This window comes from Canis aureus, chromosome 32 (genome assembly GCF_053574225.1).
Source record: "Canis aureus isolate CA01 chromosome 32, VMU_Caureus_v.1.0, whole genome shotgun sequence".
In the NCBI taxonomy this organism is placed as follows: domain Eukaryota; kingdom Metazoa; phylum Chordata; class Mammalia; order Carnivora; family Canidae; genus Canis; species Canis aureus.
In genome coordinates this window covers 14,415,843-14,434,113 of record NC_135642.1, presented here as the reverse complement: position 1 = coordinate 14,434,113, position 18,271 = coordinate 14,415,843, and the positions used below count along the sequence as shown (strand labels likewise).

Sequence of the window (18,271 nt, the reverse complement as noted above, 5' to 3'; positions counted from 1 at the left end):
AGGACAAAACGAAAAGGAGTTATGTAATTTTTTTGTGATCTGTCTGGTAGTTAGCTTCTATTAAGAGGATTCCTCTGACTGTATTTACAGGAGTACCAAAACCACTACTATAAAATTCAGATCAGCAATGATTGCATTCCTTAATTCTGATCTTTCCATTCCTTCAGTTCTATTCAGTGTCTCCTAAATTCCAGGCTTTATGCTATTCCCAAGGATAAACAGTTGGCACCAGCCTGCCAGGTTGGCACCAAAGGCCTACGTCTAACAGTTACCTTAAACAGCATGAACTGATTCTAGTGGAACCATGGACACAAATGTGAGGACACAGATAGCCTGCCTAGGACTGGGGAGTGTGATATTGGGTGTTTTTGTTTTATTTTATTTTCTGAGCTTTTCTTTTATTTTCTATTTTTTTAACCATGAAAACTGAAATGTTTAAAACTACTTTCATAATTGGGGAGGAAATAAAAATTTAAAATCTTTTTCTGGGAAGATTAAGGTTCATTTTAAAAGTAAGAGGACTCTGAAGCATGTTATTTTGGTGGAGAGAGATGCAGGGGTGTCAGGCAGAGAATACAGTAGTATATGCAGGGGTGTAGAGCCTGGAAGCACCAGACTTCAGAGTATTTAAATATGCGATCTAGAATCTAAGTGCCTTTTCCTACAAGAAACTGATAAGAATGGGGGAGGGGAGTAACATGCTGTTTGGGAGCTGAGTGGGAGAGAATGGGTGGGGGCAGCAGCCAGTGAGGGCACTTTGGCATTAATCCAAGCAAATACGGTGAAGGGTTGAACTGTGAAAATTGCAGTGAGAACTTGAGAGACATTTTAGTGGTACAGCTTATTTGAAATAGTAGTTTCATGTGGCTTTCTCAGTAAAATGTGTTCCACTGTGTTTAGAGTCCTTGTATAAACTAGAGGGACTCTATGGAAGCTCATGGAGTTACTCAGAGCCTCCATTGAAAAAAGGAATGATTCCTGTAATGTATTAATGGTATATACTTTAATCATGTGAAAAGATAAAGACTTTCGGGATCCCTGGGTGGCGCAGCGGTTTAGTGCCTGCCTTTGGCCCAGGGCGCGATCCTGGAGACCCGGGATCGAATCCCACATTGGGCTCCCGGTGCATGGAGCCTGCTCCTCCCTCTGCCTGTGTCTCTGCCTCTCTCTCTCTCTCTCTCTCTCTCTCTCTGTGACTATCATAAATAAATAAAAAATAAAAGTAAAAAAAAAAGTTTAAAAAAAAAAAAAAGATAAAGACTTTCAGGAATAATTGCCACCTGTTAACTTGAAATGGATTTTGCAGCAGAAATCTGCATTGATCTTCAGGTACCTTGACTAGGGAGTGGCCATATGTCTTCCGTCTGACCATGGTTACCTATTTTTGATCTGGAAAATTTGGTCATTATAATTATAGGAAAGTTTTGTTTGTATGTGATTACATCTCTGAAATTACATATGATAGTATAATTCAGCCTATGAACAGAAAAGACCAGAAATTTTATGGACTGATTTGGGAAGTCATGAAAGCCCATTTGTGAAGTTATTATTCAATATTGAATATTATATTATTCAAATAATAGACTGGACTATACCACTTGGGAGAGGCTTCCTGGAAAGGACCCAAGTATCCAGTGATAATGATTCAATCATGTATTCAAAAATTATCAAGCATTCACTGTGTGTCAAGTACTGCACTAGACATCAAAGAATTCAAAGCCCAGTGAGTCTCCTCAGTGCTTTCAAGGGTCTTCAGGCTAGCAGGCTAGTAAAGGGAAACAATTTAAGTGTTATACATGCTATGATAGAAATCTGTAGGTTATGCAAGTTGGGAATAGTTGAACTAGATTTAAACTGGGAAGTGTCTTCCAATATTGCATGAAGAGTCTTGAAAATTGACCATGACATCCTGTAGTCATGTGTGTGGTGTGTAATTACAGGCCAGCCAAAAATATTCTTATTTCAGTCTGTTTTTTCTTTTTCTTTTTTTTTAAATTTTTATTTATTTATGATAGTCACACACACACACACACACAGAGAGAGAGAGAGAGACAGAGAGAGACAGAGAGAGGCAGAGACATAGGCTAGAGGGAGAAGCAGGCTCCATGCACTGGGAGCCCGACGTGGGATTTGATCCCGGGTCTCCAGGATCGCGCCCTGGGCCAAAGGCAGGTGCTAAACCGCTGCGCCACCCAGGGATCCCTCAGTCTGTTTTTTCTATGACTTCTAATCTTTGGGTGTGAGCTGTGGCTTGCTTATGATTTTTAGTATCCCCACAAAATCCTTATAGGTTCAAATCCTACAAAATGCACTGTAACTATTAATGAAGGATGTCTCTCGGAGGAGTGGGAAAACATGGGAAGGGAAAAGGCAACTTCTCCTTTTTGTTGACTTAGGTCTTGAGGCTTCCGGTTTTCAGTTTTCTCCACCCGTGTGGCATACTGCTGCCTGCTCCATTCCTCCTCCCACTAGCCCCTGTATCTGTAAGCCAAGTCACAGTATAGCAACATCTTCAACCATAGTAACCAGCATAAATGTGGTCAGAGTAAACAATCGGGGTAAAGAGAGAGGGGGACATTCTTTTAGTATGCAGGGCCTCTTATTACTCAGATGTTATCACTGCTCTGCACTCTCTTTCTAAAAATAAAAATTTGATAGATACATGATTCAGTAATAGTGTTTTTTTCATAATTTTCAACACTTGTATAAAGTATCACGTAAAGATGTTTTAAACAAAAGAAGTCTTTGGGGAATTTGAATGGCCCAAAGAAATGTGAATCCTTAAAATTTAAGTTTTTTAATAGACCAGGAATGTGTTCATGTAACTGTTATTCTTGGCTATAGTAGGAACCAATAGATTATTCTGCCTATATCTCATAAATTATTTGTCAAAAAACCAAAATGAGATCTAGATATTTCATGTATTACATACCTTTTATTTGGAAGAGAGGCTGTTTTTATTATCTTAATAACATTACAATCCTTGAGTGAGATAAAAGTTAACGGGTAATTATGTATAAGCTAAATGTAAATCATTGTTAGTTTGCAGTTTATTGTCTCTTGCTCTCTGGCCTGTTGTAAACTGGGTGATTATAAATAACGAAGCTGCTTTATGTGAACTAAAAAGTGATGAGGCTGATATTAGTCAAACTGAGTAGCAGGCGTTAGTAAAACTAATATGAAAGAAATGGAAAATATCGCAGTCATTTTCTAGTTCTGTAAAAAGGTATTTACCTTATACAGTTAGAGAACAGAAGAAAGGAGTGAACTCATGCCTTAATGAAATGTTGGTGAATTATAGAAACTAAGGATAGAAAAGATGCATCTGGCTTACTGGAAGATCATTGATTTAATCTGTTTGCAAAGTGTCCCAAGTATGGAAATACTTTTGTGGCTTGTAGTCTAAGGTTAAGAAAGTTCTTTTCAGCTATAATTAGAATTAGTCTTCCTTTTCTATATTTAGCTATTGATCTTTGGCTTTTCTCCTTTTATCTCGTCAGACAATAGTTAGGCAGACTCTTTTCCAGACTTCATTTGAGTGTAATGCATGTCAATAGGCTGTGCTGTGCTATGCATGACTTTCAAAATCCTGAAGATCTTTCTCCAACTTTTTTTTTACCATGTTTTTTCCTCATTTGTGAAATTTGTATAAATAATAGCACCCAATTAAAATATAGGGCAGATATGTAATGGAATTAATAAAAATGATTTTAGGAATATTTTAGAAATTTAAAGTACTGTACAAATATTATATGAGAGTATTTTATGCACTTTATTGTAATTGCTCAGAATCTTTTTCAGGAAAATAGACTATCCTGTCTGGAGGTTTCTATATCTTTTCTGTGCACAAGATTGTCACCCCTTTTGTCAGATCACATACACACATCCTTTTATATTCTGAATCTAAGATGAGTTAAGCTCAGAAGGGCATGGATTCCCTTATTCCAATCTCAGAAGAGCAGTGGACTATTATTTTTGTAAACAGTGCTGAGTTTATTTTGGCTGATGTTTTTGGAATTACATATAATAATGAAGTGACTGTTGGTTTATTTTGAATGTAGATAGAATCATGTCTCTTGTTCTTTGGCATTTTTATAACTTCTTACCTGATTTTCTTACCACCATCACTCTCAGGTCTTAAAAATTATATTCTGAATAGTAAGTAACTATACATTTTAGGTTTTAATATGATTTTTAATGTATACTAGAAAATTGCTGTCTGAATATATTTTAGAATAATGAAAGAGATAACAAGTATAAGGGAACTTCCTGAAGGGCAACAGCACCTCTAGAACTCACTCTCTTTTCCTAGAAGTCTGGGCTTTATTTTAAGACTTCATATCTGAATCCAAACAGCCTGTCTTTATTCAACTAACCTAAAGGTCCTCAGGATACTGGTTCCATTCAAGAGCTATTTCAGGACATTAGTGTGGTGTTTTCTCCTGGGATGGGCTTAGGACAAGCTTTACATATTCTTAAACCTAATTGTATTCCTGACACACAGAGAAACAGAGCCAGACAATTTCTCTGACTCTGGAACAACATTGATTACTTGATGTCTTTGGACTAAAGTGGGGTCTAAGTAGAATCTCCCATGAACAGTTCTAAATTCATTTTGCTTTGACTTGCAAAAGCAATTTCCATAGTTTTCCTAGAACTAAATTAGCTTCATTAAGTAATTAACTACTTTGATTTTGCAGAAAAGCTTTTTTTCGTGTCAGTTTATGTGGTTGATATTTTCTGCCTCGTTGTGTCTTTTTTTTTTTCTTACATGTTACTTTTAACAAATGTGAAAATGTGGAGTCTTAAGAAAGGGCATTCTTATTAGACATTGAATCTCATTTACATAGAATTGAAATGACCTCAGTGGAAGGATGGTAGAATTTAATTTATCATAGGTTTGACCTTAAAAAAATTAAAGAAGGTAATGAAACATTAGGAAACATCTTTGTATATCTTTGCTTATAGAAAGATAAAATATTCCTAACATTGTTTGATTTAGAGGCGTTATAGGAAACAGAATGTAAATCTAGAGCTTTTAAATGTACAATAATTTGCCAGTCATTTTTTTCTTCTAATCCTGTATCTGGCTTCTGGCAGAAAATAGCTGGCACACTCAAGGGGACTTAGAATTTACTGAAAAGAATTGTTTACAGATGTGTGGGTAGAGTTAAGAGAACTAACAGGACCATCAGTGGAGGGAGCCATTTCTATCTTGAAGAAGAGGGAGCAAAAGCTGGGAGAAGGGCCATGCGAAAGCAGCGGTGGCCAGAAGTGGTAGCATGTAGCCACCACCAAAGCTGTCATCCCTTGGGCAGGAAGTAGAGAGAATTACTACTTGGAGCGCCTGAGTGGCATGGTCGCTTGAACACCCAACTCTTGATTTTGGCTCAGGTCATGATCTCAGGGTCATGGAATCGAGCCCCATGTCTGCTTGTTCTTCTCCCTCTGCTCTTCTCTCTCTCTTCTCTCTCTCTCTTTTTTTCTTTCATACATACATACATTAATCTTCTTAAAAATAATAATAATACCCAGACCTTTCTCTCCTCTGATTTTTTTTGTTGGAACTGCCCATTGGGCAAACCAGGCCAGAAAGCAGAAGGCAAGGGAGCCTGGATCATGCAGTCCATAAAGATCAGTCTTCCAGAGCACAGAGAAGTCTAAAGAAAAGGCAGCAATGAGCCCACAGGGAAACTGTTTTGTATAGCTCCTGAGTAGGAGAGCTTGAGTGTCATGTACTTTGATTCAGAATTGTTCATTTGAAATATGAGTTGGGCAGACCTGGTCAACATCTGTGTTCCTCTTATAAATTAGAATTTGAAGTGTGAAATTTCAAACCACTCATCTTCATTATATTTCACATTATTGCATAATATTTTTTCTCCTGTCTCTCCAGATTACGATTCCTAGGCCTTCTGTGGCATCCACACAATCAACTTCAGGAAGCTTTCACTATGGTCAGCAGCCAGAGAAGAAAGACCTTCAGCCCTTGGAACCCACAGTGGAACTTTACTCTCCAAGGGAGAACTTCTCTGGCCTAGTTGTAACAGAGGGCGAACCTCCTAGTGGAGGAAGCAGAACAGACTTGGGGCTTCAGATAGATCATATTGGTCATGACTTGTTACCCAATATTAGAGAGTGTAACAAATCTCAAGAGCTGGGACCAAAAGACCTTCCTGACCATAACAGACTGGCTATGAGAGAATTTGAGAGTCTCCCTAGGGAAACCGAAGAGAAAAGCAATCTTCTAGGGTTGGATAATGAAGATGAGAAGTTAAGCAAAGGGCAGCATTATATTGAGATCGCCTCCCTTCCAGGAGACTTGGTAACTGTGGAAAGGGATCACTCAGCTACTACTGAACCTCTTGATGTGACAAAGACACAGACTTTTAGTGTAGTGCCAAATCAAGACAAAAATCAGGAGATAATGAAGCTTCTGGCAGTCGGAACTTCAGAAATTTCTCCACAAGTCATTGACCCACACGTTGAAGGACAGATAGGTCAGGTGGCAGCAATGCAAAAAAGTAAGATATCTAAGGATGATGACATCAGGAGTGAAGACTTGCCAGGTCAGCAGGGAGACCTGTCTACTTTTTTGCACCAAGAGGGTAAGAGGGAGAAAATGGCCCCTAGAAATGGAGAATTATTTCATTGTGTTTCAGAGAGTGAACATTGTCCCCCATCCCGGAAGGATATGATTAGGTCATCCTTTGTAACTAGACACAGCCGAATCCCTGTTTTAGCACAAGAGATAGACTCAACTTTTGAGTCCTCCTCTCCAGTGTCTGCAAAAGAGAAGCTCCTCCAAAAGAAAGCTTATCAGCCAGACCTAGTCAGGCTTCTGGTGGAAAAAAGGCAACTCAAGTCTTTCCTTGGGGACCTCTCAAGTGCCTCTGATAAATTGCTAGAGGAGAGACTAGCCGCTGTTCCAGCTCCCTTTTCCGAGGAGGAAGTCTTTGCTCCCTTTTCAAGACTGGCTGTGGATTCACACCTGAGCAGATCAGCCGAAGACAGCTTTCTGTCACCCATCATTTCCCAGTCCAGAAAGAGCAAAATTCCACGGCCAGTTTCTTGGGTCAGCACAGATCAAGTCAGCAGCGCAACTTCAACTCAGTTCTTGCCTCGGCCACCACCAGGAAAGCCACCCACAAGGCCTGGAGTAGAAGCCAGGTAATGTTCCGTGTTCTTACTATGTTAAGTGCATAGTGTTATTTCTTTGTCTGATTATATCAGTGGTTTCACTTATTTGTTGCCTGCTTCTCATCGTCTTGTTTCCTTCCTACCTTCCCCAAGCCTTATAGCCATAGACAAGGTCATGCTGATCCAAATTTATTCTTAGCTCTCCCACCCTCTAGCAGTGTGACCCTTAGTTTCCTCATCTATAAAATAGGTCTTCTATTTGCCTCGTGGTTTGGGGGAGGATAAAATAAGGTTGCATGCATGTAGAGCTTTATGCAGGGCTTGGTTAGTACACAACGTAGTTTACTTCTCTTTTAGTCCATTTTAACTGCTATATACTCAGTAATTTTACAGCTTTTTCTAGTCATAATCCCATTATAACAGATATCATTATGATGTCAAATTCTAGTGAAAAAGATTTTGTCTGTAAATTGATGAATGGGCCCTGGTAACAGTGCTATTTATCTGATTATAATGAATTAAACAAACACAAAAACCCTATAGGCAGTTTCCCTAGGTCTCATGATACATAAATCCATACATAATAAAAAGTATTAGTTTAATATTGACTATATGGCATACTTGTTTATTGAAGTATTCTCATATATAGTTGGCTACAGTGTGATTATATTTTAAAGGAGAGAGGAAAATCCTGGGCGGGGTGGGGGGTGGTGGTGATAAACCAGTTAAGAGTGCTTTCCTTGTGGAGCAATTACTCATTCCACAAACTAGAATGGTCTAAACCTTTGGAAAAGAATGAAAAAAAGGATGGCCACTTAACAAAAACAAGGTGGAAATCAAAATACATGAAGACCATAGCCTGTTAGTACAACAGAAGGTCTCCACATGTTATGGATTCTGAAGTGTATTATTTTTTTTTAAGATTTTATTTATTCGTGAAGGACACAGAGAGACAGAGGCATAGATGGGGGGGAAGCAGGCTCCTCTCAGGGAGCCTGATATGAGACTTGATCCCCAGACCCCAGGATCATGCCATGAGCCTACGGCAGATGCTCAACTGCTGAGCCACCCAGGTGTCCCTGAAGTATATTAAAGTAAGATTCTGTCTGTATCATTACGCAGCAGAACTTGCTCCCCTTAGCTAAGGTAAATTTAGTTCTGAGTTGCTATAGGGTTTCAGGTTTAAGAGTGCATAAGCATTGGATTTGAAGTGCCAGTGGGACTAGACTTCCACAGGAAGAATGACAATGAGTAAACAGCAGTCATTTGAGACATTTTGGAAAGTTGATTCCATGAACAGTAGCCACACGTGCCCTCTTCCTTCTGCTTATCCTCTGTACTTAATAGAGGTAATGTATCTGTGGCTTGGGCTGCTTTGGAACACAGCAAACAAATCTTGATTATCACTTATTACTTAGCACTTTACATGTCCCTTAAAAGTAACACTTGGTAACTAATCCAAGTTTGTGACATTGTGTCAAATATTACAGAGCTGACCAACCTGGATCTCATCTGGGAACTCAGGGGGAGTTCAGCTTTCCCACATAGGTCCTGGCACAGAAGGAGGATTTTATTTCATTCTTCAAAGTTTTCTATAAGATCCACAAGGGTAGGCTTAACCAGAATGAGTTTCATCATGTCAGAATAAGTAGATGGTGAGAAAGGAAGAGGAGAGAATTCAGAGAAAAAAATAATGACCTGTGATGGTGTTGATGGCTATTTATACCCCTGTGTCCTGCAGGTGCTAATACAACCTTGGAAGTTCTCCTACTTCCTTCTAGAAGAAGTGGCGTGTCAGCACTTTGAGGTTTAAATTCTTTAACTGAATGGATTTTAGGCCAAGGCAGATGTTTAGGGTAGAGAAGACACTGCTATTCATATAAATATTCTCTAGATTTAGAATTCTAAGGCCCAATTCAATTGCCAGTAAGATGGGCAGTCAGCACCCAAACCCAGCTACCCTGAATCTTGGACTATTGTCAGGGACAGAAAGTGAGGCCCAGAGAAACCAGTGACTACTCTTTCCTTTTGCAAAGTGTTAAATGAGGTTGAAATATACCTTTTTTTTTTTTTAGATTTAAAAAATTTATTTATTAGAGACACACACAGAGAGAAAGAGAGACAGAGACAGGCAGAGGGAGAAGCAGGCTCCATGCAGGGAGCCCGACATGGGACTCGATCCCGGGTCTCCAGGATCACGCCCTGGGCTGAAGGCGGCGCTAAACCGCTAAGCTACCGGGGCTGCCCTGAAATATACTTTTATCTGTAGTTCCTGCTGTTGGAGAGTACACTTTATGTTGAAGACTTATATTTTGTGGGGTTTAATGTTTGCATATACACATGCCAAATTTCTGTTGTAGGAGCCTTAAACAAAATGCTTTACTCTCTCTCTCATTTACCAACATGCTAGAGACATTGCATTAAGTTGATCCTAAAATTAGAAGAATAAATATGCCAGAGTGCCTGGCTGGCTTAGTCAGAAGAGTGTGTGGCTCTTGATCTTTGGGTCGAGAGTTTGAGCCTCATGTTGGGTGTACAGATTACTTAAATAAAAACGTAAAAAAAAAAAAAAAAAAAAAAAAAAAGAAGAAGAAGAAGAAGAGCAAACATGGTTTAGGAGGAAAGGGACTAACAATATTTAAGTCCTAAATGGCAGACAGCCAACTAAATACTTTACTTGGGCCAGTGTTCTTGGCTGCTCAGTAATCATGGGAGGTAGATAGTATTCCCATTAAAAGCTGGGAGCGGTTATATGCACTGCCAGTGAGGATGTAATTTATGTAGCAACTATGGAAAACTGTATGGAATTCCCACAAAAAATGAAAAATAGAACTGCCATACAATCCAGTAATTTTACTGCTGGGTATTTACCCCAAAGAAAACAAAACACTAATTTGAAAAGATATATGCACATCTATGTTTATAGCAGCATTATTTATAATAGCCAGGATATGGAAGCAACCTGAGTGTCCATTAATGGATGAATGGTAAAGATGTAGGGGTGTGTGTGTACATAGAATATAATAGAATATTGCTCAACCATAAAAAAGAACAAAATCTTGCCACTTACAACATGGATGGACTTGGAGGGTATTATACTAAGTGAAATTAGAGAAAGACAGATACCAAATACATATAAGTGAAATCATATGGTATTTTCACACTTACATGTGAAATCTGAAAAAAAGCAAACAAACAGAAACAGACTCAAATATGGAAAACAAACCGTTGGTTGCCAGAGAGGGAGTGGGGTGGGAGGGAAGGTAAGGGGTGGGTAGTAAGAGGTACGAACTTTAAGTTATAAAATAAGACATAGGGATGGAAAGTACAGCAAAAAAGAGTATAGTCGATGGTATTATAATAACCTGGTATGGTGACAGATGGTAACAGAGCTTACGGTGGTGAACATTGTGTAATCTATAGAATTCTGGAATCACTGTGCTGTATACCTGAAATTATTATAACATTGTATGTCAACTGTACTTAAAAAAAAAAAAAAATACACACTAGGAGAGGTTAAGTAATTTGTCCAGGGTCATACAACTGGTATGTGAAAGAGTAACTCTGTTTCCAGTGTTTGCTGGCTTGACTCACATTGTACACATTGTCATGAGGACACTATGTCTGGATACACTTGAATTAAAATGAAAATAATTCTTCTGTGTTCTTTTAAGGCTCCGCAGATACAAAGTCCTAGGAAGTAGCAATTCCGACTCAGACCTTTTCTCCCGCCTGGCCCAGATTCTTCAAAATGGATCTCAGAAATCCCGGAGCACTACTCAGTGCAAGAGTCCAGGATCCCCTCACAATCCAAAAACACCACCCAAGAGTCCAGTTGTCCCTCGCAGGAGTCCCAGTGCCTCTCCTCGAAGCTCTTCCTTGCCTCGCACATCCAGTTCCTCACCATCCAGGGCTGGACGGCCCCACCATGACCAGAGGAGTTCATCCCCGCATCTGGGGAGAAGCAAGTCACCTCCCAGCCACTCAGGATCTTCCTCTTCCAGGAGGTCCTGCCAACAGGAGCATTGCAAACCCAGCAAGAATGGCCTGAAAGGATCCAGCAGCCTCCACCACCACTCGGCCAGCACTAAAGCCCCCCCAGGGAAGAGTAAGTCAGCCACTAAACTCAGCAGATAGGAGCCGGGCTACATCTCTGTGAAAGGTGTGAGATCTTCCTCCTAAACCTGATGCATGTGTGTCCCTGTACTGTCTATTTAAAAAAAAAATCAGTGTTGATCTTCTCTTGCAAAAGAAAGTAACATGATAAATTATTTATAAGAAGACATAAATATAAGGAATTACCTAAGGCAGGCAGCAAGCAGATCAGGAATCAATGCCTTTGCATAAGAAGGGGCAATCCAGCAAAATCCAAGGGGAAGATTAAATGATTTCTCATTTTTTAGCTGCCTTTGAAACAAAAAAGTTGAAGTAAGAAATGGAATGGAATTTTAAGGGGTTTGGCCTGGTTTTTTTTTAAGGCATTCCTCAAAGATATTATAGCAAAAGCGAAACTTCTTGTTTTATTATTTTCATTCAAAACTTCCCAACCTTGGAGAGTCAGAATTGCTCTAATATGAGGGTATATAACAAGTCTGACGCTGGGGAGCCAGTGCTCCTATACTTGTGGCTTGTGTGTTTGAGAGTTCACACCTTTTACTACCCTCCCTGGATTTCTGTTTTTAAAGTTAGTATATCTCCCCTGATGCAATCTCCTTTCTCTTATTTTAACAATACATTCTAATATGCTTTTAGCAGCACATGCTGAGAATTTCAAATCCAGTTGTTTGGTGGAATTTTTTTTTTTTTTTTTTTTTTTTGGTGTGTGTGTGTGTGTGTGTGTGTCCTAATATTTTTCTGTGGAGCAGAAAAAAAGAACAGTTAACAGTTTTTAACTCAGTATATTTTTATTGTGAAAAAGAACTACTGAAACTTAGGTAAAGGAAGAAGTGTAAGCAGAGCTTACTGTGCAGGCATTACTGCTTTAAGGACAGGGACAGAGTGGGGCAAACACCGTTTAAGACAAAAGAATCTTCTTCCCCTTTGTCTCGTCCTTGTGGAAGGAAGACCAACCAGAGTAGACCTTGCTTTCTTAGGTCTTCTAGATACTGACTATTTCCAATAGCAACCTCCAAGATGATACCAGGGAAGTACAATGCTGTGGAATGTGACTTTATGCTCTTAGAGATTTAGAAAGAAAAATAGAAAGAAATTAGGTACGTTGTTGAGGCTGATGATCCTCAAACTTTGTATTTTATACATTTAGCCAATAAGGAATGAGTATCTGGGGAAATAAATTTAGGCTCAATATTTATCTTTTAATGTTTTATTACCTGCTTCTCCTGTGCTTTAGTTTGAATATTTGGGCTTTTGGACCTGATTTCCTTGTAACCTCAATTTATAAAGCTACGAGGAGGTGCATATTTGTTCTAATTTCACTCTTCTGCTACCAGAAATCAGGCAAAAGTAAATGATGCTAGATTTTTCAAATGGGCTCTTTTCTACTCTGTAGGCGTTTTGTGTTGTAGAGACCTTCTTGAGGTCAGGTAAATCAGTCTGCTTGCTGTTGAAATTTGCCTTCTAGCAAACATCTGTGCTTTCTCTTTGACCTTGTGTTTGCTGCCAAACCTAATATGGTTGAATTGGAAAACAGAAAAAACAAAACAAACAAAAAACAACAACAAAAAAGAAAAGTATATTTCCTCACCAAGTGAATACATTCTAATGCTGCATCAAAGCTGCCCTGAAGCTGCACTGAACTTATCTCGTTCTCTTTATCTGTGTTGAGCTTTTTTAAAAACAAAAAACGAAACTCAAAACACTATTGAGTCCTATATGATCTCATAAGAAAATGTAGCATAGTGTGGAATCTTAATTTCTCTCCGGTTTCAAGCACTACAGAGGAATGCCATAGATAAGATATATTTGCTGTTTAACTAAAGCAACTGTAATATTGGAAGACCGGTCATTCTGTATTATATTGTACAATAGTTGCTGTAACACTACTTGCATGTCTTCATGGTAAATGATATAAATATTTATAAATATATAGAGAAGCATATGCTTATATAAACTCATTCTTTCTCATTCTCCATTTGTAATTTCAAGATCACAGATGGTGAAATTCCTTTTTGTGTGCCTCGTGTACACTTGGGCCTTGCCTGTCTTCATTTTCTGAAAATATGCTCTTGGCATGGGACACTTCAGATTCTTCTTGCCTTCTTTGTGTATAATGCAAGGGTTGGCAGCCTTCAAGCCAAGATATGTTATTTAATTTTCACTTTTAAAAGATTTTAATAGGGGAAAAAATTACCGGTATGTGCTTGTAATACTGGCTCAAAAATTTGTCATGTTAATCTCATAATTCTGTCCTTACGGTTAAAGAGGATAAACTGGGATGATAATCATGGGTCTGACATAAATTGGTATAAAGAAAAAATCTCTTAAAAATTGCGATTTTACATTCTTTTCACCTCACTATTTTTTGGATGGTGGGGGAGTGGAGTAATCTACAGTTAAAGAATTATCTTCTTTTTTTGTTGTATTGGCGAAATTTTACTAAAAGTAGCCAGCTTTTATCACAACTTTTATCTTGACCCCTGTCCTGAGAAATGTGCCCGTCATAACCATTGGAAAAACAGATGAGGCTATAATTGTGGTATGTGTCTTTTTCTTTTTGGTATTTCTCTTCTAGTGGTCAAAACAGGCAGCAATGGCAACATGGCAATTGGGTGTTTTCTCTCTCTTGGTTTGTCTTTCTCCCAACTCCGCCACTACATTGTCCCCTTTTCTAAATAGCACTGGTGAACTCCAGATCCAGAGAGAAATAGCCTCAGTGTATAAGAATACTTTATTTTGCAAATAGAGGAAAGAGTTAACCAAAGATGTTTCTGCTCAGATGCTTTCAAAAGAAAACAGACTTGTTATATCAAATGTATCAATAGGTCCACTTAAAAGTACTATCTTATATAGAGATTTACTTTATGGTTTTTAAAAGCATAGTTTGTGCTTTTTGATGTTCAGTGTCTCAGGCTTAAAAGAGAAGTCGGCAGTCCTGAGCAAAAAATATTTTTGGCACAGGATTTTTGGTTTTGCTTTATTTTAAGGTATGATACACGGAATGAGTTGGTTATTTATTTATTGTTGTTGTTTTAGTTCCTTATTTTTCTAATTTATTTTGAGTTTTTTTTTAGTATGGCATATTTCAGATTTCAGTGACAAGCATGGATCATCCAAGTAATTATAAACCAGTTGGGTTATTTTACCTAAGGTGAGGGACATGGCCACTAATTAAAGCCAAGCCAGACTATACTCTATAAAAGTAGCATGGGGCAAAAGTTAAAATAATCTTTTGAAAATCAAGTGCCTCCTGGTTTCTCTTCTCATGAAAAAATGACAACCCTAGTCCTACTTGCCCTCCCCTCTCCTCTACCATGTCTAGTTTCTGGAATTACTTGGATGGAGTAGAAAATGGATTAGCACGGGCTCAGCCCCTGTAGATAGCATTCTTCTTACATTATGCTGCCATATCTCCAGGGTATACAGATTGGCTAAAATATTACAATTTCACCTGGTAATCTTTTACACAGCATAAAGGCATTTAACTTTAATGTATAGTGAACAAAGGCAAATTGGGTCATATCAAATGTAACCTTAAAGCACAGACTGTAAACATCTTTGAATGTGGTAGGTCTCAGGCAAGCGCTGTCATTCCCACCTTGGTGTGCAGGCTGGCTTTGCGGACAAGGGCACCAGCACATTTGTGTTTCTTAAGTTGCATGTTGGGAAGTGAATGTTTTTTCGTAAAAGTTGCCAAGTCATTCCAGTCCTGAATAAGTAGCAAAATGATAATTGATACCCACTGTTGTCATTATCCGCTTTGTATTATTTGCTTTAAAATACTAAGCAAATCCCAGCTGCTTCCTGAGTCGGTGGACTAGTACAGTATCTCTTTCTATCCAGCTCCTAGCCACTAGGGGAACTTGAGGTTCTTTGGTAATCATCAGAGGTTCCTTCCAGGCCACAGATTTTTATGCAAATGTTTCTATGGTTGCATTCAATCTACAAGGAAAAAGTGTACTTAGTGCATGTTTTATAAACCCACGCGCAGATAGTTAAAACTATAATTAGTTTTTCTATACCCGATAGCTTTGAGTTAAAAACAGATGCTTTTTTCCCCCAGAGGATTCTTTGTTCTGCGAACTACATTCTTAATCTGACATTAGGAATTGGTGATAGGAGAAACAGGATCCGGAATTCAGAGTTCAGTGGCTTAGGGAAAAAAAAAATGCATCTTATTCTGGCCATTTGAATATAAATTTGTAGGTAAGTCTAGATTTAGTCTTGGAGATCAAAGTTTTCACATTTAAAACTTTTTTCATGCCTTTATATCTATCAAAACATGGTGTATGTTAGGGAATCATTTTTTTCTGTCATGTTCATGTATTTTGGAATGAAGTTGTTTGCATTCACTCTTTTATATTCTGCCCACTTCTGTTTATGAGCATTTACCACAGATGTGTTGGGACTTTGCCTAAAGGGAGGCAGATTTTGGCACCTGTATCACTGAGGAGAGAGAGACTGGTTGGTGACAGGGCATTGTTCAACTTTCTTAAGTTTGGGTCTGTACAGTTTGTGTTTTAACACAAAAAGTATTACAGGATTGAGGCATATAACCACTACGGTAGTCCCCACATGTCAATATTCACCCGAGTTCCAGGTGCAGATTTAGACCTTAACTTAGAGAAGGGAACATGCAGCAGCTGCGGTCCTCAGACCACATAGGAGGACATGGTACATGGAAGCCCCCAGGTGGTGGTGAGGACCTCCCACTTCCCTGCCCCCATCCAGTAGAACTCTAGTGTACACCTTGAAGATGGGAGGGGAGTGTGGAAACATCATATCATTGGATTTTTTCAATCATTTGGTTGCCCCTTTGACATTAGGAGAACGTTTAACCCAGATAGTCTTAGGGGCCTACAGATTCAGTTGCCAACAGTGCGAGGGAGAGCTGCAGGAAGTATATAGGGAATTCCTATAGTTCTTAGGTAAATCCAGGGCATAGGACAAGGATCCCTATTAATTTGAAGGGGAATTTGGATGCTGCACACCTCAGTCCCTAAGAAATCCTTGGCTGGACATGAAATGATGACATTAGAGTCTTGGCCCATCAGTACATTGTCTGAGTTGTAATGATTATTTGCTCTGACTTTGAAAATATAAGCTTGCTGTTTAATTATTCCCCTTGAGCAAATTTGTTGGTCAGAATATGAAAGTATGTGACAAGATCAAAGTAACTTTGTAGTTATTATACACAATCTCAAAAAACTGAATAACCAACAAGTAACATTTAGTAATGATTTGAATAGTTCCTTACATTTTGCTGGATCTTTGGTCTAAGGAGACATGTAAAGGAAATGAGGCCTTTTTTTCATTACCCTGTGAAACTTTAAGAGTCTGCCTGTTAAATTGGAAGTAACAGTATGGGCATAGTATGTATTGCTGGTGATGCTGACATGTCTCTTCGGTACCCCTAGGCCAGAGGTTCTGGGTTCCTTGACCTATAGAATAGGATTCCATGAGGCAGATATTTGAATCTATGTGACTAGAGAATTTTCCCATGGCATAATTTTACATACTAATGATGGATAGGAATTTTACCCCTCTTTTCAGTAGTTTAATACCATTTCATATTATGTACAGAAGTGTTCACTCACCCAGCAAAGAACATGGAGTAAACCCAAGTTTTTAATATACACTCTTCTTGCCATATGATCCTTTCTACCCGCCTTACAGTACACAGTTTAAAATCATTAAAAATTCATTCACAGCATTTCCCCATATTTGGAATCTGGGTCTTGTTCTTCACTTACAGGGATAAATAAGGTGACCAGAGCTTGAATGTGATTTATTTTAGGGAATGACCCAGGGAGGGGAAAGCCCTTAGGACTTTTCAAAACTATTTTCTTTTTAAACGATTCACAAGATAGATAAATTAGTTCACTAAGGTAAAAAGCATTCAGAAATACAGTTAGGAAGATGAGGTAAACAACACTCCTGCCTCTTGGGGCTCTGAAATCGGATTGAGTGAATTGAAGAAAGAAGAGAACTGATTAGACGACTGATGCTTGAACCCACACACTCCTCTCTCCTGCACAGCTCCTGTCCCCCTCCTGACTCCATTCCTAAAATTGCCAAGTGCTGATTCAATTGGGCCATTTATTTACCAGTTTGCAGCTTTTAGGAAGAAAGAGGGACGGGGAGACATCTAGTTTTGACTTAGGTATAATTCTTGAAAGTAATGAACTGTTGGCAGCTGTTAACATCGATTGAACCACAAACCAGAAGAATTCTCTTGTCGAGCAAGACCATTAAGTTAGAATAGAGGACTTTAATAATCCCAAGGTTTTCTCCCTTTCTCCTCCTCTTCATGAAACCAGAGTGATGAGAAGTTGCTCTTTGAAATACTTCCAAAGGTATTGTATTGTCCTTTTCCCTCCAAGCAGCCCTCTTTATGCATTTTTGCTCAGGCAACCAAGGACATAAGAGTATTGGCAGAAACATGGAGTGCTTTTGTATAGGCCATCTGTACATAAAAGTGTAATTATTTATTTAATTTCCCCATTTGTATCATATTAAAGCTTTGTACAGTGTTTTAAGTTCTGTTTTAAAATTATTTTGTATTTTATTTTTATAATCTAGTAATAAAATATTCATTCCGCATGCACACTCTAGTTCTGTTTGTGTGATGGTTTACTTTCAAAAGTGGGAAATACTACCTTCCAAATTTAATAAAGTTACTGAATGCACCAGAGGTTACAAGATCAATAGGGAACAGAAGGTTGCTATAAATGCAGTACCACATCCAGAAGTGACCTAGAAAAAGAAGCACTGGACTGAAGAGAAGCTAGGTGTTCAGTATCCCTACAGATAAAAACCAGAGTGCAGGATACGAGGAGATTCTTCCCTGTGTCATAAAACTGAAGGTGAAGTAATAAAACTGCAAGTGCTAAGGGAGACCTAAGTGGCTGGGTCCATTAAGCAGGTTAAGCATCAGACTCTTCTTTATCCCTCTGGTCATAATCTCAGGGTTGTGGGATGGAGCCCCGGGTCCTGGTCCCTGCTGAGTGTGCAG

General features: G+C 38.7%; 1 protein-coding gene across 7 annotated transcripts in view; it reads left to right on the top strand.

The window, feature by feature from the left end:
- Positions 1–17,863, top strand: part of TTBK2 (tau tubulin kinase 2) — a 176,772-nt gene extending 158,909 nt beyond the window's left edge. For all 7 annotated transcript variants that reach the window (XM_077880807.1, XM_077880808.1, XM_077880809.1 and 4 more), the window contains 2 exons: positions 5,897–7,170; positions 10,815–17,863. In XM_077880807.1, coding sequence (XP_077736933.1) covers positions 5,897–7,170; positions 10,815–11,277 — 1,737 coding nt within the window. In that variant the 3' untranslated portion in view covers positions 11,278–17,863. The remainder of the gene's footprint in view (positions 1–5,896; positions 7,171–10,814) is intronic.
- The last annotated feature ends 408 nt before the right edge of the window (positions 17,864–18,271 follow it).